Source organism: Equus caballus, chromosome 11 (assembly GCF_041296265.1).
Source record: "Equus caballus isolate H_3958 breed thoroughbred chromosome 11, TB-T2T, whole genome shotgun sequence".
Classification (NCBI taxonomy): Eukaryota; Metazoa; Chordata; class Mammalia; order Perissodactyla; family Equidae; genus Equus; species Equus caballus.
In genome coordinates, this window is record NC_091694.1 from 18893937 (window position 1) to 18914125 (window position 20189).

The following is a 20189-nucleotide window of genomic DNA, read 5'->3' on the forward strand; positions in this document are numbered from 1 at the left end:
CCAAGAGCACCGCGCCCTTGGCACCGGATTTCTGGAATCTCTTGGGAGGTGAGGAGAGGCTACCCTGGCTTCAACCATAAAAGGGAAGCTGGGTCTCCTGCTTTTTGGCAAGATGCTTTCCCGCTCACCTCCATTCTGCTCTGCTGAAGCCAGGAGGGCAGTTATGTTTGCTAGAAGAGCCGAGGGGTGGAAGGGCCAGGCCCACACCCAGTCAGTGCCTGATTCCTGGCCGTGAATGGAAGCCCCTTCCTCCCGGAGCCCTGTCCTGTGTACTCACTTCCCGTGTTCTGTCTCATCCTGCTCCCTGCAGGGCCAGGAGGACAGGGAAGGGTCCTGGGTCACAGTGCAGTCATTTACAGAAAAGAGAGACACAGGTTGGTTTGAGCTCCATGGAAGCCCCAGGACATGATCTTTAATTGATGCGCCTGTCCCTGCCTTCCCACCCCAAGCCCCAGATGACATATTTACAGGATGCTGTATGGAGCCAGTTCCAGGCCCAGGCCAGTGCAGCCTCCACTCCTCCCTGGGCGCTGCCAGGGCGGGCACTCCTAGGGTGGGGCAGGAGGATGCAGACAGCTGGGAGCCACGTGGACTGGTCACAGGAAGTCTAGCATTGTCCACATCCTCACTCCCACCCCCATGTACGTGCACACAGACGTGCCCGTGTGCAGAACTGTTCACACTTGTATGATTTGGATCCAAGTGCTTGTGCCAGATGCATCGCCACCTGTGTGCACGTGTGTACCACCAGAGGATGCCTTAAGGTTATCGCAGCAATAGTGCAAAACCCAGCCCTTACCCTCCTGCCCCTGCCCCAGCCTGTGGGACCAGTGGAGCAGGACTGGCCAGAGGGGTGGCCCACCTACCCCCGCTTGTTGGGCAGTGCCAGCTGGAGCTCAGTATTGAGGACCCCACTGTAGCCGCATCCGGCCACCTAAAAGGGTGTCAATGGGTCTCAGCCCCTGGTTTGCCCTGAGGGGTGGTACAGTTAAACAGGGAGCTGTTTCCTCCATGATTCTTCCTCAGAGATGCCCCAGAAACAGAGGGACTGAAACAGGCAGCTCAAAGGCCCTGGGGTGTTCAGAAACCCCTGCTCAGTGCTGGTGGGGTATCTCTGAGGGGAGGGGCTCCGTTCATTTGTGGCTTTCATCCATAAGGTAGCTGGACCCCCATCTTGCCCCTGCAGCTGGTTTTCAGCAGTTGAGGAGCCAGGGCTCCTGTCCCAAGCAAGGGTCATGAGGGAGGGAAGGCCATGGACAGGACTGCGGGAGGATTGAGGAATTCAGCCTGGCTCTCAGGCTGGGCTGCAGGGGGATCAGAGGACGTAATGGGGACAACTGTAAACTTACTACTCGGCCCTGGAATGGGGTAAGGAGCGGAATGGTGTGACTGGGCCTTGAGGACTTTTCTAGAAGCTGAGGATCATACATGAGACCTGCCTTTTTCTACCTCCTCTTGCACATCACAGGCAGAGCCCCTAACTCTCCAGGCACTGGGCCACTCCTGGCCTTCCTACTTGGGAGAGTCCTTCCTGGGAAGATGGCCCAGCCTGGGACCTCTAGGCACGCCAGAGGGCACCTAAACCCTGAGTCAGCCCCAGAATCACCCTTCTTGAAAGGGGGAAGGTGCCATTTTATTTCAGGGACTATGTTTTCTAGACCCCCAAATACATGCGTCCTGGTAGGGACAGCACGACAGTCATTTTGGAATTGAAGACAATCTGGGACACGTGGTCACCATGCCCATGACCCAGGCCTTGGGCACGGAACAGGCAGCTTTGGTTTGAATCAGCACTCGGACTTTTCTCCAAGCTCAGCAGGGCTGGGCGGAAGAGGCAAGCAGGGATGCCTGGCCCCTGTCTGGCTTGGGGACGTCTGTGTTCAGGGAGAGGGTTCTAGGGTGCTCATCCCAGGGGAGGGCCCAGGGGACGGCCATGCCTCCGTTCCTCTGGGCCCTCCTGCAAATGTCAAAAGATCCCCACAAGTGCCCTGGCCCCAGCACCCCCATGGTTACATTCATCACATAAAGATTCAGTAAGAAAAAAATGCAGATGTCGGTCCCCTCCCCCTAAGTCCCAGAGAGCGAAAACCCTGGTCCCAGCTGCCTGGTTTTGTGAGGGGCCATCCCAGGCATGTCCGCTGGTGGCCACCTGCCCCACTGGGGCATCCCTCTAGCCGCAGCCCCCCCCCCCCCCCCCCGACTTGAGCTGTGGCAATCTGTGATGATGGAAGTTACATTCACACAGGGAGAGTTGGTGTTCAAGGCCAAAGCCACATGAGGTGGGGTGGGGGACCATGAGGGAAATGCCCTCCAGGCCTGGTCCACCCTGGTGGTGTGAAGGGCAGGGCCACAGTCGCCCCCCCCCCCGCCCCCCAACCCAACCCCCTGTGGGGCCAGGAGTTGAAGGGCTTGGGCCCGGAAGACATTTGCATGGTGCCTCCCTCTGTGGCTGGGCAGGGGCAGCCTCGTGGTTCAGGGTGGAGACGGTGGGTGCCAGGCTCGGAGGGAGGGGGGGTGGCACTTAGGCCCCTCCGGACCTGGAACGGAGAGGGGGCATCGAGGGAGACTTTGAGGCAGGGCCCAGGGGGAGAGCCCCTGAGCCGGGCCCTGGGAGGTCAGGGCTGGGCCCTGGAGGCAGCAAATCACAGGCTGGCCAGGGAGGGGATCTGGCAGGAGGTCAGACAGCGGTGACATGGAAGACAAAACAGATGGGACACAGAAGTAGGCTCCCTTCCCAGGGGACAGGGGCTGTGGGGGGCACAGCTCCAGGGTCCACCTGGCCAGGGTGATCTGGCCTTAGGCAGGGTAGGAGTAAATGGACCAGGCCTGAGGAGATGCGCAGCTAGAGAAGGGGGCAAGGGCGGCTGAGAACTTTCTTCCCAGAGTGAGTTCTCCCACCCCGGTAGTGACAGCAGTGACAGTGCGGGTAGGAGAATCACCCCCTAGCTCCCCATTAACAGAATGCGAGGTGACGAATGAGATGGAGGAGACAGGGACAGCGGGAGGGATGACGTGGCCGGCGTCACACTGCCCCCTGCTGGGTCGGGTCGTACCTTCCTCGGCGGATGTTTCTTCAGGAGCCGAGGAGAGGAGAGGCAGAGAAAGGAAAAGGAGCCATCTGTGACCTTCCCCTTCTCTCAGGCAGGGGCCTTCTGGCTCCCAGGAGACTCCTTGCCCCAGAGATGGGCCCGGGGCCTGGACACTAATGACAGGCCCAGGGAGAGACATCGAGAAGACCTCCTGAAGTTGGGGGCTGGGTCTGAGTCCTGACTCCACAACTGACACACTGTAAGACCCTGGGCCTCAGGTCCCTCCTTGCACATTTCGGGGTTAGACGAGCTCCAGGGCCCCAGACACGGAACACCCTAGGCTGGGTGGGGCCTAGGGACAGGGGATGCAGGCCCTGTCTCAGGCAGCCCTGCTCAGCTCCCCTCTGTGGCTGTGCTGGGAGGCAGTGAGGCACAGGGGCGCCTGATCCGCTTACTTTTCAAGAGAAGCTGGAAATCAGGATTCTTAATGTAAACTCTCCTGTTTCTAAATGTGAGCAAGCAATTTTTTAAATGTTAAAACAGGACCCCGTGGGCTGACTTGGACTGTCATGTGTGAGCTCTGGTTTAGCTAACCTCTCAGGGAGGCCCCCTTAGCTCCACCAGACTGGGGTTCTGATAACCCCCGAGGATGCCAGGGGGTGTGTGGTGGTGGGGGGGGTGTCTCTTACTTAAATCCCCAGCCCGTGCCGCCTAGGACGATGGCTGCAACCAGGACAGCCCCGGCGATGGAGCCAATGATGATGTTGGTGCCGCTGGGACCTAGGGAGGAGGGCAGGGCTCAGTTGGTAGGTTGGCAGGCACAGGCATGGAGAACAGGAAGGATAGAGCCCACCCTGGCCAGCCGCAGCCTCACCCTTATATCTCTCGGTCTCCCCTGTGGGTGGAGACGTGGGCAGGGGGTTGTGGATACTGCAGTCTTTGCCCGTCCAGTCTGGCTGACAGATGCACTTCCCTTCATTGCTGCAGACCTACAGGTGGGGCGGGGCCAGCAGAGGTGAGCAGGACCCTGTCTCCTCTTGCTAGGCCCTCCTACCATCCCTGGCCTCCAGGCACCCACCCCATGGTGGGAGCAGATGCGGCGTTCCCCGCTGCCAGGGCAGGTGCTGAAGTTGAAGGCAGAGGCTGGCAGGCAGCGATGATCCAGGCACAGCATGTTGGGCCCACAGGCTGTGCCGTCCTCCACGTAGCTCAGGTCTGAGCCATCAGCCAGCTGCACATGACCACCCCTGGGGAAATGGCACTGCTAGCCTCGGCCCTTGCCCCCCACCCCATCACAGCTGCAACTTCCCCTTCCCCAGCCATGGTCCTTGGCCAACACCTGCAGTCCAGCTCCTTGCCCTGGTGGTAGAAGGTGACACTGCTGATGTCCCCTCCTAGGTCCCCCAGCCGAGGAGCTCCAGAGATGTTGACACAGAGGAGGAAGCCACAGAGCACGTCCCTGTGGGGCCGCATGGAAACAGTGAGCCCCAAGTCTGACCTCAGACCCAGCTATTGAACTTGAATCTGCCCTCTCCCCATCCCCTGATTTTTCATGTATTCTCCCATTTGAGACTCAAAGGCTCGTCCTGGGAGAACCTGCTGCTCTATCTCCGAAAAAACCCTCCCTAGCCCCAGAGCTGGGGAGGCCCAACCAGGAGCCTTGGCAACTCACTGTTTATTGCACTGGACCCAGCCTGACCCCTTGCGCCCGCAGTTCCCACGCTCTGTCCCCTCCACGTTCAGCTTCTCATAGCAGAATCGATCAGCAGCCGCTATAAGGAGATGATGCCAGGTGTCACTCCCCTCACCCCAGAGCCCACCTGGACCCAACACTGGCCCGACCCCCAGTCAAGCTGGGTCCTGAGATCCTGGGGAGCCACACAGTTGCTGGAGGGCATATTCAGAACCTGCCCAGTCTCTCAATTCTGGGTCCTCCAGAGTCCCCCCTCCCATCCCTAGCCAAAGACTGACCATGGCCCCAAAGGGCTTGGCACTGCTGGTCCCGGGTTTTGCAGCGACCTCCGTAGCAGCGGCCCTAAGGGACAAACAGCAGACAAGGGACTGAGACACTGAGTGGTCAGAATGGAGACCAGACAGACTGTACTGAGACAGGCCCCGAGGGGAGGAGCCCACACGCCATCATACCTGTTCATGATCACAGTAGTAACCGTCCAGCTTGTGCAGGTTAGGGGGACACTGCGGAAAGAGGGGCTGGACTGAGCAGAGCAGCCCCAGGAAGGAATGAAGGGGTGTCAAATGCCCCCCATGTAGGGGCTCATGTGACAGGGCTCTTCCATGTCAAGTACAAGAGGTCTGGCTTGGATCTTAGACCATGCAGACTGGCAAGTGCCATAGGCTCCCCAGTCTCCCTGTTCCCCTAATCTGCTTCACAGGGCTGGGGAACTACACACCTGGCACAAATAAGGACTTAAGAGATGTTAACTAGTATTACCACTCTGATCCCTAGCACACGGCAGGCACTACACCAGGCGCTGGGAACACCAGCCAGACTATAAATAATGGTTTAATGATTGAAGGTGCAAAGCCAAGAGGCATGAAGAACCCTCTTTTCAGATGAGGAAACAGGCTGATGAGCGGCGGCGACGCCAGCAGCGAAGCAGAGGGGCCCGGAGAACAGTCGCCCGAAAGCCAAACCGATAGGCATAGGGGTTGCCCCGCCCCACGCTCCGCAGGGCGGCCGGCCGGCCGGACCTGGCTCGAGTCCCCGGTGCAGGTTTCCGCGATGTCGCACTCGTTCACTGCCTCTCGACAGGACACTCCCCGCGGCTCGTACTGGGAAAAGGATGCGTTCCCAGGGCTCAGGCAGGAACCGTGGACCCGGGGGCTGCCCGCTGCAGCCGACTCAGAGCCCCCGAGGCCCGCTCACCGCCCCGTCCCCCGCGTCTCCGCAGGGGCCCCGCCCCGCTCCTTGTAGCCCCGCCTCCAACAGGCCCAGGGCCGCACGCCCCGCCGTTCCCCTCCGCATTGGGGCTTTCTTCCGGTCAAGCCCCACTCCTCCAGATTAGCTCCGCCTCCAGCGGCTCCTCCCTAAGTCCCGCCCCGCATCAGAACTTCAGTAGCCCCGGTCCCTGCAGGTCGCGCTTCCTTGCCTCTCCAGCGGCGGGTCCCCCTCACCTTGCAGCGGCGACAGCAGAGCCCGTCGCTGCACATGGCGTCATGAGTGAGGGTGCATTTCTTGCAACAGTTCCCGCCCGCGCGGCTGCACTCCTGAGAGAGGCGGGGAGAAAGGGAGGGAGGCAGGCGAGCCCGCATCCTGCCCACCCGGGCCCACCCTCGAGGGCACTGGTGTCTCCTGCACCCCACCTGGCGCCCACAGTAATTACTTACTTGCACCGAGCCGCAGTCGCACTCCTCTCCCGCCTCCACGAAGCCGTTCCCGCACTCAGGCGGGTCCAGGAGCTGGACGGGCAAAGGGGTGTCGGGAGTCTGGTCAAGATCCTGCGCAAGCCCCGCTCCCACCTTCCCCGCCCCGGGGCTGGTACCTTGAGGGGCTTGTTGAAGAGGCAGCTCCCGCCGCCCTCCTGCAGAAACTGGTTGTACTCGTCGATGCTGCAGCGCGAGAACTTGCGGGGCAGGTAGAACCTGGGCAGGGGTAAGGGGACGGTGCCGCTGGGGCCCGGCTCGTGCCCTCCCCTCCGGCACACTCCCTCGCCCCTTCTCAAGATTGGGGATGGGATGCAACGGGGAACTCGGTCACCATCTCGAGGAGGCTGAGAATCTATGTACCCGGAGACTGCACGAGGATCGTCCCGCCTGCCCATCAAGCGGGAGTGGGCGGGGGACTTCTCTCCGGCGCCCTCTCCAAAGCTGGAGTCGGAGGCTGGGGCGCCGAGGAGAGAAGGCGCCTTCAAACGAGGCTTTGGCGGCCCCCAGTGGCGACAGAGCGCACTACAGTCTGGCCAGCGTTGGTGTCCGGCAGGGGAATCTGGGACTCCCTGTGCAGTGTCCGCTGAAAACTGGGCTTCTTGGAATCCTGAGTGGTCCCGAGATCTGGCTCTCTTGAGGCCACCGGGTCCAGATTGCCACCCAGTGCTCCCTCTAGGACTCCCCTCGCCCAAGACCCTCCCCCAAGAACTCACCCAGTGTCCTCCATGATGCAGCCCAGCCAGTTGTCCGGACACTTGCAGTCCCCTGAGAGGTGAGCCAGGTGGATATAAGGGAGAGTGGAGGATCACCCCTCCCCCCCCCATGGACACCCTCTTCACTTCTAGAGCTGCTGGGTGTGGGTCTGGGCTGGTTGTGGGGCCACACAGGGTCTTCACTGATACCTGCTGAGCTCCGGTGTTTATTCCACATCATGCCCAGGTTCTGCCCCAGCGTCTGGGCCAGGGTCACTGCCATGGCCCCCATGTTGTCATACTTGGGGTGAGGAAGATGGAGCAAAAAGATGTCTACATCCCTCCGAAAGGCACAGGCCCTTTCCCTCCAACCCCCCATCCCAGCCGTGCACCCACGCTGCTCACCTCATTCACACCCCCTCCCCTGGACAGTGAGCAGATGCCCCCCACGTAGGCAGCCCCACTACTGGTGCTCTGGAAAGTCCTGCCCCTGGAAGGGAGAGGGTTGTCAGGAGAAACCCCTGCCCCTCACCCCAGTGGCTCCCCTGGGCCGGGAGGGGGAGACTAGGAGGCCTCCCGTGCTAGAGCCCTTCCTTGGGGAGGTAAGCACTGCCCTTCGTGTCAGCCTGTGTGACCTCAGGCAAGCCCCTTCCCCTCTGTGGGCTCATCTGCCCGTAAGACAAATGAGAGGTTCCAACTGGATCATCTCTAACTGCAAAGACCTTTTATCAGATTTTCCCACCAGGGCACTGGGTCGCTGAGGAAGGGATGTTAGGACAGTGTGAAAGGCGGAGAGGGGGCGAAGGGGAGGGGGTGGGCTGAGGAAGACCACTTGGGGTAGAGAAAAGGGGCATCAGCCCCAGATGCAGGGGAGATGCCAAGCCTGTTGCAAGTGGCTGGGGGCAGGAGCAAGGTGGGCCCAGTCCCCAATCCTCCAAGAGCACCTGGCACAGAGCAGGTGTTCAATAACCCTGTGCACCATGGCAACCAGCAGAGGCTGGCAGGAAGCATGGGGTGGGGGACTCACGAGAAGAGGTGGGTGGCATCACTGGGCTCAGGCAGGCCCTCCCGCCGGTAGACCATGAGCCGGGCCAGGGTCTCCAGGAGGTCATCCTGCACCTGGATCTTGTCCCCATCTGCCCACGTTTCCATGGCAACCAGCACGATGCGGGTATTGAGCTGTTCCTTGTACATCTGGGCCCAGAGGGGAAAAGATGAGGAGGGGGCTGGAAGAGGGGTGTGGGGAGGGGACATGGCTAGAGGAGGGCCTCAGTGTGTCCCTCCAGGAAGTGGGGAGACAGAAGCTGATAGAGCTCACCCCAAGGATGTGTGGGGTGGGCTGTGAGGGGTGGGGGGAGGGGAGGGAGGACTGCTCACCACATCTGCCAGGTTCACCACGGACTTGGCAAAGTTGCTGGTGAGGACCACCGACTGTCGCATCTGCTCAAACTGAGAGAGAGAAGAGTGGTGGAGGGTGAAGCTCGTTCTGACCCCTCCTCTCAGAGTCACCCCCAGCCTGGGAACTTACCAGCTGGTGGTCATTGATCACGATCAGCTCCACGTACTTGGTCTCACTGTGCACTGTAGGGTGGCCCCGGCGGACCTGGAGGGTGGGTGGGCACTTGGAATCAGTCCCCTCCATGCCTGAAGCCATGGACAGGCTCGAGGAAGAGGAGCTGGACCCAGCCAGAGACAGTGCCAGCAGCCCACTGGCCATCCCTCCCCAGCCTTGGTACAAGGGCAGGCGGCCTCAGTCTGTCCACCATGGGGACGTGTGTGGTCACCGATGTTAGGGAATGGGGTGGGGGGCCTCCTTCCAGAGATGGTTCCCCAGCCCCCAGACACACCAGTCTGAGCCCTCCTTTGCCCCAGCCATGGACAGGGGTGTGCTCCTGCTCTGGACCACAGCCTGAGGTCTCTGCAGCCCGAGGTCTGTGCGGGCCCCCGTACCTGCCTTTTCCTTCTCAGCCTCGGCCGGTTCGGAGGAGCAGAATGGGCGGGGGCAGTGAACAGGCAGCCTGAGGGGAGGGGGCAGGTGAGGGAGGCACAACCGGCCCCCTCCCCAGCCCCACTTTCCCTCCCTTACCTGGTTCTCTGCATCCAAGGGGGGCTGGGAGGAGAGGGGTCCGGTAAATGAGGTGGGGAAGGGGTCCCTGCAATGAAGGGGAATTAGTTCTTGGGGGCCAGCCAGGTCTGCTCTGAGCCCAGTTGGGGGGACAGCTCCAGTCCTTCCCCCACCCCACCCCAGGATGACCCAGAACTGGCCAGAGCTCCCATGTCGGATCTGATCTCCCAGATGCTCAGATTCCGGGGTCAAGACCTGGGGGGCGCCATGAGAGATAGGGGCAAAGGACACTGGAGCCCAATGGAAGGTTACCTGGGGGACAGAGGGGACATTGGAGCTGGGGACACAGGGGGAGGGAACCAGAGCTGGGGTCACTGAGGAGGGCAGTGAGGCTGAGGTTACCAAGGGAGGAAGAGGAGGAGGCAGCGACAGCCACTGGGACAACAGCCACTGGGACCTGTGGCAGGGCCATCAGAGAGGACCTGAGGGTCTCACCTGGGGGGCTTCCTGAGGCCTGGCCATCTCTCGGGGCTCCACGACGTAGGTGAAGTTCCCGTCAGAGAAGACCCCACTGCAGAGAGAGAGGCGCAGCTCCCCACCGTCCCCAGGGCCTGGGGCCGGAGGCTTTTCCCGGCCGCCCCGCCTCTCCCCATACTCACTGCAGCCCCTGGCAGGTGGAGAGAGCGGCAAAGGAGCGAGGGTTCCCCCGGAGCTGCCCCTGGTAGTAGCAGTGGTCTCCCGCCCCCTGGAGGAGCCGCAGAGCGTGAGTGGCCCTGCGCCTGCGCCCAGGCGCGAGGGCAGGAGGTCGTTGGAGGGCCGCTGAAGCTACCACGGGTGCAGGTGGCTGCAGTCCCTAGGCATACCCTGGTTCTACTCTAGCTGTGTTCCCCTAATGTGCTGTTTCAATCTGGGCAAATTCCTAGCCCTCTCTGGGCCTCCTTCACCTCACCTCCAAATGAGGAAGTTGGACTACATCAGTGGTTCTTAACCGTTTGTTGGGCTGCTGCAGGGATCAGACTCCTTCAAGAAGAGCTAACGTTCAGAGAGCACCTTCTGCGAGCCAGGCACTCTTCTAAGCACTTAGCTCACGTAGTCAGGTGAACGCCATGTACCCCGCCCTCCACGCGCACAGTGTGTTCACAGACGCCGTGGCCTCCGTGGACCAGCCCTGCACACGGTCTGTGGCTGAGGAACTGTGAGCAGCTGGTGTCCTGCTGGCCCAGCTCTCCGGTCAGAGGGGAACAGCGCCCACCCCTGCTTCCTGCAGAATTACTTGTGCTCCAGTTACTGAACAGGCTGCGGGAGCTATTTATAGACACTCATTCATCTTTGCTCGGCCCTGGGCCTCCAGGGCTGGGCCCCTGGTGTCTTGGGCAGCCAGGAATCCCCATGGCCTTGGTCCTGGGCAAGAGGGGCATTTCCCCAACTGCCCCTCCCAGGAGAGGTGGCAGGAGCGTGAGGGTCCTCAAATGCCTCCGGGCCCGGCAGAGGCCGCTGCGAGGCTGACGTTGGGAGCCGGGCAAGGGCAGCGCAGGGCTCGATGCCATTCGATGTGCCACCCTGACTCCACCCCCGGAGCTCCCAAGGTGGGGAGATGGAGGGTCCTGAGGGGTCGGGCTCATCCCGAGTGTAGAATATACCCTGGACCCCATATCCACCGGCCACCTGTCTCCCCACCCCACCTCCCCCGTCCCCTTCCAAAGGCACTCACGGTGCTGTGCTGGGTTGTCCCCTCCCGGCTGAAATGGCGCTCCACGTATTGTGAGGAGAGGAGGTGACTGAAACAGAGCAGGCGGGAGGCAGGAAGGGGTCACTGATGGGGCTAGGTCAGGTTGGGGGCCCACTGCGGCTCAGCTCCAGGTCCCCTGCCCCAGCCTGGCCCCCTCCCACCCGCAACCAGCCAAGTCCAGGCCCTGCCCTGCCCGCCCGCCTGCTGCCCTTGCTCCCGGGCTCAAGGCCACACTCACTGGTTCAGCTCCAGGTCCAGAGTGAAGTCTGAGTTGAAGGCTGGGATGACGAAACTCACCTGGGCCAGGTGAGCAGGCTGGAGGCAGGGGGAGGGCAGAGGGGCAGTGAGCCCAGGGAGGCCTGGAGGTGGGAATAGGGGAACCGGGGAAAGCCCAGAACAGGGAGTAGCCCTGGCGAGGGGATGGCCCAGTCCAGCAGCCACAGGGACCACTGATTTGGGGGGAAGAGGCTTTGCACAAGTTCATCTTCCTCAGAGAACCTACTCCTTTCCTGGGGACAGTGTGCATCCCTGGGCACAGCGAGCAGCGTAGGGGCAAGTGCCAGCCGCCCCTCCCTGTGCAGGCGCCTCCCTGGGGCCAGTCTACGGGAGCACCAGGGATGGAGAGGGGCAGCTCAGCCTGCCCCCTGCCACAGGCCAGGGCCTCCCTACCTCCCAATCCCCCACCCTCAGGGGGGAGGCCCCCAGAAGCATCATGGGAAAGGGGCAAACAGGAGATGGGGTGCAGTGTGACCCCCAGACCCTGCTGAAGCAGGCCCCTCCCTTCCTGTCCCCCTGTCCTGTCCCCCGCCTCCATTTATGGAGGAGGAGGCCTCGCAGTCTGTGGACGGTGGAGTGCGTTAGAGCTGACCATGGGCCCCTGGAAGCTGGGGTGATGGGCAGAGGCCATCCTTTCGGGAGGAGAGAACTTGGCTCCTCTGCCCCAAGCCCATTGCATCTGCCTCGCCCAAAGCTGCTCATCTTTAATATTTCAATTCCCTAGTTAATTTTTAAACATGGAAGTTTTCCTGATAAATTTTTTAGAGGGGCCTTTGCAGTGGGGCTGGGAGGCTCCAGGTTGCCATGGCAACGTACCAGGCACGAGCAGGAAGGCTGCCCTCCCAGGCCTGGGCACCCAGCTACTGCGGGGAGTGGGGACCCTAGACCTGAAGCTAGTGAGCCTGGAGAGAAAGCAGCCCCATGAGAAGGGGCAGGAGAGAGTCTGGGGGGAATCGGCCTTCTCAGTTCCTGGGTGCCCCCTACAGGCCTCAGGTCTTACCAAAGATCTAGAAGCAGAAAGGCCCAAGGGGGGCTGCAGCCTTCTTCCCAGCCCTGTCCATTCAAGAAGCCTGAAATCCAGACCCCTAGATGAGGCTCCCACCCCCGGGCCGTGCACACATGAGACTTTTGTTTGCTGCCTTTCTTTTCGGGGGAGCAGGTGGCAAGATCCTCAGTGTCACAAGATCCGTAGCCTGGTGCTGGTCGGCTTCCTCATCAGCCACCTAGGATCCTAATTCTTCCTGAGCACTTATTGTGACCCAGGCACTGTTCTACATGCTTTACAAGGATGATCATATCTAATCTTCCCGACAACCCAGTGGGACAGATGCCTCTGTTATCCTTGCCTGACAGATGGAGAAACTGAGGCACAGAGAGGCTAACTAACTTGCCCAAGGTCACACAGCTAAGAAGTGGTGGAGCTGGGATTCAAGCCTATGGAATCAGCTTCCAAGGCCTTCTCCCCGCAAAGGTGAGGTGAGATGGAGATGGCCCAGGGTCCATGAGAGGCCCTGGGAGAGGCAGTGAGGTGAGGCAAGGGGCCAGGGCCTGGGTAGGCAGCCCTCTGAGCCCCAAGGACACTGACTCACCCCATCCCAGGCTGACCAAGGCTCCAAGCTCCATCCTGAGCCCCTAGAACATCGATCAGACTCAAAATAGAAAGTCAAGGACAAAGAGTCATAGCATCTCTCTCCTCCCTGGGCCTGGACCATCTCTGCTTTCCCCGTGCCCCTGGGCCTCGACCAGCTCCACCTCTACCCCTACCCTTGGCCCCAACCACACCTCCTCTCCCTCTCCCCTCCTAACAAGCCCCTATCCTGCCCCCACACTGGCCACCCAGAGGAGCAGCCTGTCCAGGCCCCTTGCCCTGATTCCACTCTCTCAGGCTTTGTAGCCGCAGGGATGATCCAGCAACCTCTCTGAGCCTGACTTTCCCACTGAAAATGGGAAGATGAGGCCGGATGCAAGGCTGTGAGGTTGGCTTGTGCGGCGGGGTCGTGCTGGGCCCGGAGGATTCTGGCACTTGGCCCTGGCGCTTGCAGAATCTCCCTCACTCGGAAGTCAGCGAGCTAACCCCTTGGGCCTCCCCGCTCTGTGTGGACCAAGCTGACCCCCAGTCTGGGGAAAGCCCAGACTGACGGGGGAACAGACACCAGGTCCTCTTTGTCCCCACCACTTCTGCAGCCTGCCAGGGCCTCACCCCCTTCCCAACCTGGTGCCCTGTTCCCCAGCAGGACACAGGGCGCAGGCCAGATAAGACCTGTGCAAGGGCAGCTGCGGGGGCTGGGGAGCCACCAGAGGCGCTGGGAGGAAAGGAGGGCACTGGAGAGCTGGGCAGGTTTGCCTGGCCTGGCCCGATGGGGGGACTCAAGGGGACACCCCCGTCTGAAGGGAAAGAAAGATCAGGCAAACCCACATAGTGCCCAGGAGTTCTGCACCCCAGGCGCCTGGGGATGGGGCTCCCGCTGGCACCAGTCTTAAGACCCGCCCCCAGCCAAGCTTTAGGCCCATGTTCTATCAAAGCCAAACTGCTCTTTGCCTGGCCTGCCCCTGACCTCTCCCATGACCCCTCAGTCCCTCCCTCGGGAGCCCCTTCCGTCCGCTGCCACCTGCCCTCCTCTGCATCCAGCTCAGCACTGCTGGTGACCAGCCAGCCGGGCCTCGACCCTGTGCCCTGCCCTTGCCTCCTGCTCCCCGGCCATCGGCTCTCACGTGCTCCAGCTCATTTGATCTCAACCGCCCCGCCGTCTGGCGCTCACTTTACAAATGTGAGGCTGAGGCTCCCGGAGGGACACTTGGAGGTGACTGGCCCAGGGCCACGCTGGGGAGGTACAGGGTCAAGTCGCACCTTCAGGCTGGAGTCTGTGGTCTGTGTCTGCCATGGCAGCTGTGGCCACCTGGCTGGGGTGACGGTGCCCTCCCTGAGGCCTCCCTGTCGTGGGCCCATCCACTCCTCAGGCATCTGCTTCAGGGGGCTGGGCCTCGCTGGTCCCCTCTGCACCCCATGTCAGGCCCAGCCAGAGACGGGGTGCAGAGGGAAGGAGGCAAAGGTCCCCAGAAGTCCCAGAATCACAAATACAGACGCCAGGCCTCCACCCCAGACCTCCAGGGCCAGTCTTGAGACAGGGAGACTAAAGAGCTGTAGGGTTCCCAGCGCCCCAGAAAATCTGAATGTCCAGACGCTGCCCCTCCGTCACCCCGAATGCCTCCTCCCGAGCCTCCGTCTCCTCCCACGACCCTCCCCTCCTCACCCTCATCTGCGAAGCCGGCACCCACCAACCCACGTGGGGCTGTGGCCACTCACACTCCTGGGCCTTTAGGCCCACTGCTCTTTTCTTTTTTTCAAAAAAAGATTGGCACCTGAGCTAACGTCTGTTACCAACCTTCTTTTTTTTCTTCTTCTTTTCCCCAAAGCCCCCAGTACATATCTGTATGTTCTAGTTGCAGGTCCTTCTGGTTGTGGCATGTGGGACGCCGCATCAGCATGGCTTGACAAGCCGTGCCATGTCTGTGCCCAGGATCCAAACCAGCGAAACCCTGGGCTGCCGAAGCAGAGCGCGCAAACGTAGCCACTCGGCCATGGGGTGGCCCAGCCCACTATTCTTGATGTGGATTTCTTTGATGGCTGATCCAGCTTTTCACATGGGCCACCTGTAGTCCCCTGGAGTAGGGCTCTGCCAGCCTTTGCCCTGCTCAGGGGCTCAACACTCACGTTGAGTGGGAAGGTGTCAGAAGGCCTGAATGAGCTGAGGTTTAACCTCTCTGAGCCTCAGTTTCCCATCGATAAAATGGGCTTGCTGTGAGGATTAAATGAAAGTGCTTTTTAACTTGTTATCAAGCATTAGTAATAATAATAATCAATGAAGAAGGGAGTGTAAATGTTCCACCTAAACAGGGCCTGGAGGAACCGGATAAACCTCACCGGCTGGGTGGCAGCAGGTGGGGAGAAGCCAGAGAGCAGGAACCACCGGGAGGAGCCCCTCCGCCAGCAGCGGACAGGCCGGCGTCCCTCCACTTAGCAGAGCAGCAGGAGCCCCAGAGAGTGAGAAGAGCTGGACGACTTTCCAATAACGGGATTTGACCTAAATTTTTGAGGACAGAGTCACTTCCTACAGGTCATTAGTTCCTCTGGGGACAGACTCTGGGCAGCTGGGTCCCTCCAGGCAGCCAGGAGGGGTGCTCAGGCAGGGCCACAGCCACAGGCCGGAGTCTGGCTGGGGAGCACTCAAGACTCTTGCCCACACTGTCCCTGCACTGACACCGCCAGAGCCTAACAGGTGCCCCCAAACGCCCTGACTCCTGCTTCTGACCCCCAGCGCTCAGGCCAGCACAGGCTGCCCGGCACCCCGCCCAGCACAGGAGGGCGGGCCTCCCAGATGTGGAACATCTACTCTTGCCAGATGACAGGCAGGACACGGGACACACATCCTCTCCTCGACTGGAGCAGCAGCCTGGGTGAGCGGAGACGCTCTCAGCCCCGCTCCCTGGACGAGGAAGGCGGGGTCCGGGGGCTGTGGCGGCTGGCCCAGGGCACTCGGCCCAAAACAGTGCAGCAGGCCCCACTGCGGCAGCCTTGCCCCAAAGCCACCTGGTGTAGCCTTTCAGACCCATGTCTAGCCGCCTGCGTGAACTCACTCTCTGCCCAACCTCGCGGCTCAGTCCACGGCACCCCCGGGCCAGCTGAGCCCCAGCTTCCAGCCCCTCCCAGGGACCCCTCCGCCCTCCGATCCCAGCATGAAGCTGCGACCTTGGCCGCAGAGACCACAGCGTGGCCTTGGCCCTCGTGGGCTTCTGGGGCTTCAGGCACGGACCCTATGGCTCCTGCCTGTGACTGCCATCTTCCTAGGGCTGGGGACTGAGCCTTACCCGACTGTCCCCCACCCCTCGGCAGCCAGAAAACACAAGCCCCGCAGCACACACTCTCAGCTGAGGGCTTCTGGGTAGCATTTCCAGTAACTGCTGGTCTGGGCAGCTCTCAGAGGAGCTCAGCCCAGTGACTGAGGTCCCCTCCCCAAGCTGGCTCAGAGGAGAGTCAGTCTCCTGTGCCTGGGACCCTCCTCCACTCACCCACCCTATTCACTTAACCCTCATCCTGCCCTCCCCTTGGTTCCGAAGGAGTCTGGGTTTCCCCAGGGGCAGGTATGACCCACACAGCAGTTTCGTGTGGATTAGCAAAATGGTCCCTCAGAACACATGCAGCCTCGTGAGCCCACCGGTTTCATTCAGCTCCCTTGCCCAGGCACCTTGTGCAGTGAACAACCAACCCAACTGTACAATGTGGCTCTGCTTGTTCTCCTGCCTCACCCCTCAGCTGAAGCTCCCTGTGACCACAGGTTTCTGCACTTCCAGAAGCTCCTCCACCTCTCTGGGCCTGCTTCCAAGCAGGACAGAGGGGAAATGTTGAGAGCAGTGGCAAAGAGGGCAAAGGGTCCCCTACGCCCCTCTTCACCCTGAGCGAGAGGCAGGCAGTGCACTGGTTAAGAGTGCTGCTCTGGGTATCAATCTTGACTCTGCTACTTAAGTGCTGTGTGACCTGGGGTAGTTACTTCACCTCTCTGTGCCTGTTTCCTCATCTGTAAAATGGGAGTCATAACAGCCCCACCTCCTGGAGCTGTGATGAGCATGACATAAATCAATACGTGTAAAGGCAGAACAGTGCCTGCCCCAGGAAGGGCCCAGTAAATCATAATTTCTCTAGCTTCTAACTTCTGGTCACCTTCCCTCTCCCCCGTCCTCCCCTCACAAAAGTGAGGAGACCTGGGCTCACAAAGCCTTTCCCATCCCGCCTCCTGGGTGAGCGAGGCTGAGATTAATGTTATCATCGCCCTGATGTTGGGGATCAGGAAGCTGGGGCTCAGAGGGGTGACAGGACCAGGCCCAGGCCAGAGCAGGTTAACACCCAAGGCCGCGCCACCCCAGCCCCGTCAGCCAGCATGTGCCTCAGAGTTGCCGCATGACCCACAGCAGATGGAGACCTTGCTGTTGACCCAACCCCTTGCTGGCCTGGGATCCCAATGAAATAACTTCCAGGCGTGCCTGCCAGGGCGGGCCCTCCTGCCGGGACCCTGCGCTGGCTCTACCATCAGCCCCCAGGGCACACGTGCTCCAGGGAGAAATGCCAGGTGGGAGACAGAGCGTTGCAATGTCTCCTTCCGGTCAGGGGGCAATACCCTGGACATGTCTTTTTGTCTCCCTCAGCCTTCCTCCAACTGGCACTGGGTGGGCTTGGTGAGTGCCCTCTGTGCCCAAATCCAGAGTCTCTGGAGGCAGAATGGTGCCGTGGAAAGTGCCCTGGTCTCAGAGAAAATGGCTCCACTGCTTAAGATCCGATTGGCTTTGGGCAAGTTACCTAAACTCTCTGAGCCTCAGTTTGCTCATCCGCAAAATGGGCAGACAAAAGTCACCTGCCTTACAGAGCTGTGAGTATTCCACCTCAGGGGAAACTCAGGGGACAAGGCAGGGCCATGAGTAAGTCCCCTGGGGCAGCTGCAGTGAGGTCCCTGAGAAAGCTCAGTCCCAGAGAGACCCCCACTGGAGAGGACCCACGGAAGCCTCCACTCCCAGCCCTGCCCCCGGGGGCACAATCACGCAGTCACTCACACACACATTGCATGCACACATGCCACACTTACTCAGGACTCAGAGACATCCATCCCTGCACACCCAACCACCCTGCCCAACTGCGCCCATCCTGATGTCCCCACACAGGCACAGGCACTGCCATAGCCCAGAACCCCCCTCTCTTCAGGAAGAACTAGGCTGAAGGAGCACCCCACTTATCAGCCCTACCCGGCCCCCATGCTTTCCCTCATCTCTGTCCTCTGACCCCTGGTGGCATCGCCCCATCCTCCAATCTGCACATCCCCTAAAGCACCAGCCAGGAGTCCCAGCAGTCAGGGGGCGGTCAGCTCCCAGCCAGCACAGCCCTGACGCCCACAGGTCACAGGTGAGGGGGACGCCAGGGAAGAAAGTGGGACTAAGGGCCAAATCCTGCCAGGACACCCCATCTCTGGCCCTGGGATCATCCCTAGTACCCATCTACCACCTCCCAGGGAGCCTGGGCAGGTGCAGAGGGCCGCCTCCACCCCCTCCCCTCCCCCACACCTACCCCCACCCAGGCCTGCCTGCCCGGGACCATTAGCCACCCCCTCCCCCCTGCACACTGCCCTGAGTGATGGTCCATCTATTATGCATGCTGCCTTCCTGCTCCTTTCCATTTCCCGAGTATCCCCCTCCTGCACTCCCCACAGCCCCCTCCGCCGCCTAAGGGCTTTTAACCAAGTACATTAGGCAGGGCCAGATGCCAGTCTGACAGATGTCGGTAACGTTAGCCTCCGTTTCCCTCCTTCCTCCTCCCTGTGCCCAGCCCAATTTACCTCCCACCACTCCCAGCTGCCAAAACTTCCCAGACCTTGGTTGTACCCCTCCTCTGAGTCTCTCCTCTACACCTCCTGTTTCTCCCAGGCCTTTGCCGGCCCGCTGTCCGCCGCCCCCACTGCCTGGCGAACTTTCAGCTTCCAGCTCCTGGAGAGCCGAGGCATGCTGAATGAATATTCCATCTGGGTGATTATTATTCACATGATATTAATTAATTATTAATTGCAATTAATCTCCTTCATTCCTAACCTTCCTCTGGGAGGCAGGAGGGGCCTGGCAGCCAAAAGGGACAGGGGCAGGCAGAGCTGACATCTGTGGGTGAGCTTGGGGCCTCGAACCCCCATCCTCAGCGAGGGCAGGAAGGAGAGCAAGCATTATGAGTGCACAGGGGAAACCGAAGCAGGAGCAAGCACTAAGCTGTTCCATAAGAGTCCACTGAAGGTGGCTGTGGCCAGAACCTGGAGCCCTAACCCCTGACTGGCTCTTAGCTGCTTCTCCCTGCCGCCACTGCCCTACCCAAGCCCCGTTTGAGTAGAACCACTTGCTTTGGCAGGAGAAGAGTGGGGGCTGGCAGAAGGCTGACCACGGCTGGGCATTCGGACCCACTGAGAGCAGGGGAGTCCTATGATGAAGGGAGGGGTGCTGGAGCGGGGCAGGTGGGTGCTTCCACTAGTGGGCTCCAGCACCCACTTGGTGGCCCACCGTACAGAAGGGGAAGCTGCAGGAGCCAGCCACTGGGGAGGCGTCCCAACCCTGGCTGCCCCATGGCCTCCTGGGCCTGCTCCAGACCCCTGGCCTCAGCCCCCAGCCGCACTCACCGGGCCACCCGGTGGCTCCTGGCGGACCCTGGTGTCCAACTGCTGCTTTCGGACCTCTCCCCCAGAGCTCTCCCCTACGAGACGGCTGGGCTCTGTGACCTCAGGGGCTTCTGAGACTCCCAACTGGGGTGAGACCCGCCAGCGCAGAGCTCCGGCAGGACCCCGGATCCCAAGACCTGGGGAGACAAGGCCATAGCTGCAGGCAGATGCCCATCGTGGGGCAAGAGACTTGGGAACGGGTGGGCTCCCCCCATCCCCCACTCTGGTGTGGCCCCTGGAGCCCTGGGGGGATCTGCTGCCTTGCAGAGGGAAGAGCCCGATGGAGAGGGGGCCAGAAGCTTCACTGCCACCCGCCCGTCACGACTGCCCCCCCACCCCCCAATCTGCAGAGACCTGCAGAGTGCACTGGCCGGCGGCAGGGGAATGACCGCGGTCAGGAGGGCCGGATGGGGACAGGTGGGTGCACGCACCCTCCCTCCTCCCCCGCACCCCCATCTCCCGCGCCCTGGACCCGCTGCCACCCCGAGCACTGCAGGAAAACGTGGCTGCAGCAGAAACCGCCGCAAAACCTGGGCAGGGGCGGGGGCAGGGAGGGGGCGCCGGGCCGGGCGGGGGTCACTCACCGGGCGGGGGGAGAAGCGGCAGCAGCAGCAGCAGTGCCGCGAACGCCCAGCGCCGCAGCCGCCTCATGGCTCATAATCCGCCGGGTCCGGGGGCTGCGGCGGCGAGCGGCGCGGGCGGCGGGCGGCGGAGCGGGCGGCGGGGCGGGGGCGGGGCGGCGCCGCTGCGGGAGCCGCGGGCGGGGGCGCCGGCCGG

At 61.5% G+C, this 20189-nt stretch overlaps 1 protein-coding gene across 7 annotated transcripts; it reads right to left on the minus strand.

The window, feature by feature from the left end:
• Nucleotides 1-375: 375 nt before the first annotated feature.
• ADAM11 (ADAM metallopeptidase domain 11) lies at nt 376-20153 on the minus strand. 7 transcript variants are annotated; one of them, XM_023652394.2, is made up of 27 exons: nt 19997-20153; nt 19374-19549; nt 11141-11217; nt 10885-10951; nt 9833-9918; nt 9669-9744; nt 9195-9261; nt 9059-9126; nt 8637-8711; nt 8486-8557; nt 8136-8302; nt 7514-7598; nt 7319-7409; nt 7130-7181; nt 6533-6632; nt 6378-6449; nt 6165-6257; nt 5742-5822; nt 5175-5225; nt 5001-5064; nt 4702-4801; nt 4369-4488; nt 4108-4276; nt 3904-4018; nt 3719-3809; nt 3054-3071; nt 376-2537 (listed from the first exon to the last, which is right to left on the minus strand). In XM_023652394.2, the coding sequence occupies exons 1-27, from the start codon at nt 20061-20063 to the stop codon at nt 2522-2524; spliced, it is 2316 nt and encodes a 771-aa protein (XP_023508162.1). In that variant the 5' UTR covers nt 20064-20153; the 3' UTR covers nt 376-2521. The 7 variants fall into 7 exon arrangements, with proteins under 7 accessions (XP_023508162.1, XP_023508160.1, XP_070082205.1 ...); XM_023652392.2 differs by having other exon boundaries at nt 3054-3202; XM_070226104.1 differs by having other exon boundaries at nt 9063-9126; nt 19997-20085.
• Nucleotides 20154-20189: the final 36 nt, after the last annotated feature.

Coding starts and splice junctions, on each gene's coding strand:
- ADAM11 (XM_023652390.2), bottom strand. CDS start 20,063: ATGAGGCGGCTGCGGCGCTGGGCGTTCGCGGCACTGCTGCTGCTGCTG. Junction 6,450..6,532: donor TCTTCAACAAGCCCCTCAAG/GTACCAGCCCCG, acceptor TTGCCCGTCCAG/CTCCTGGACCCGCCTGAGTG. Junction 5,823..6,164: donor TCTGCTGTCGCCGCTGCAAG/GTGAGGGGGACC, acceptor TCCTTTTCCCAG/TACGAGCCGCGGGGAGTGTC.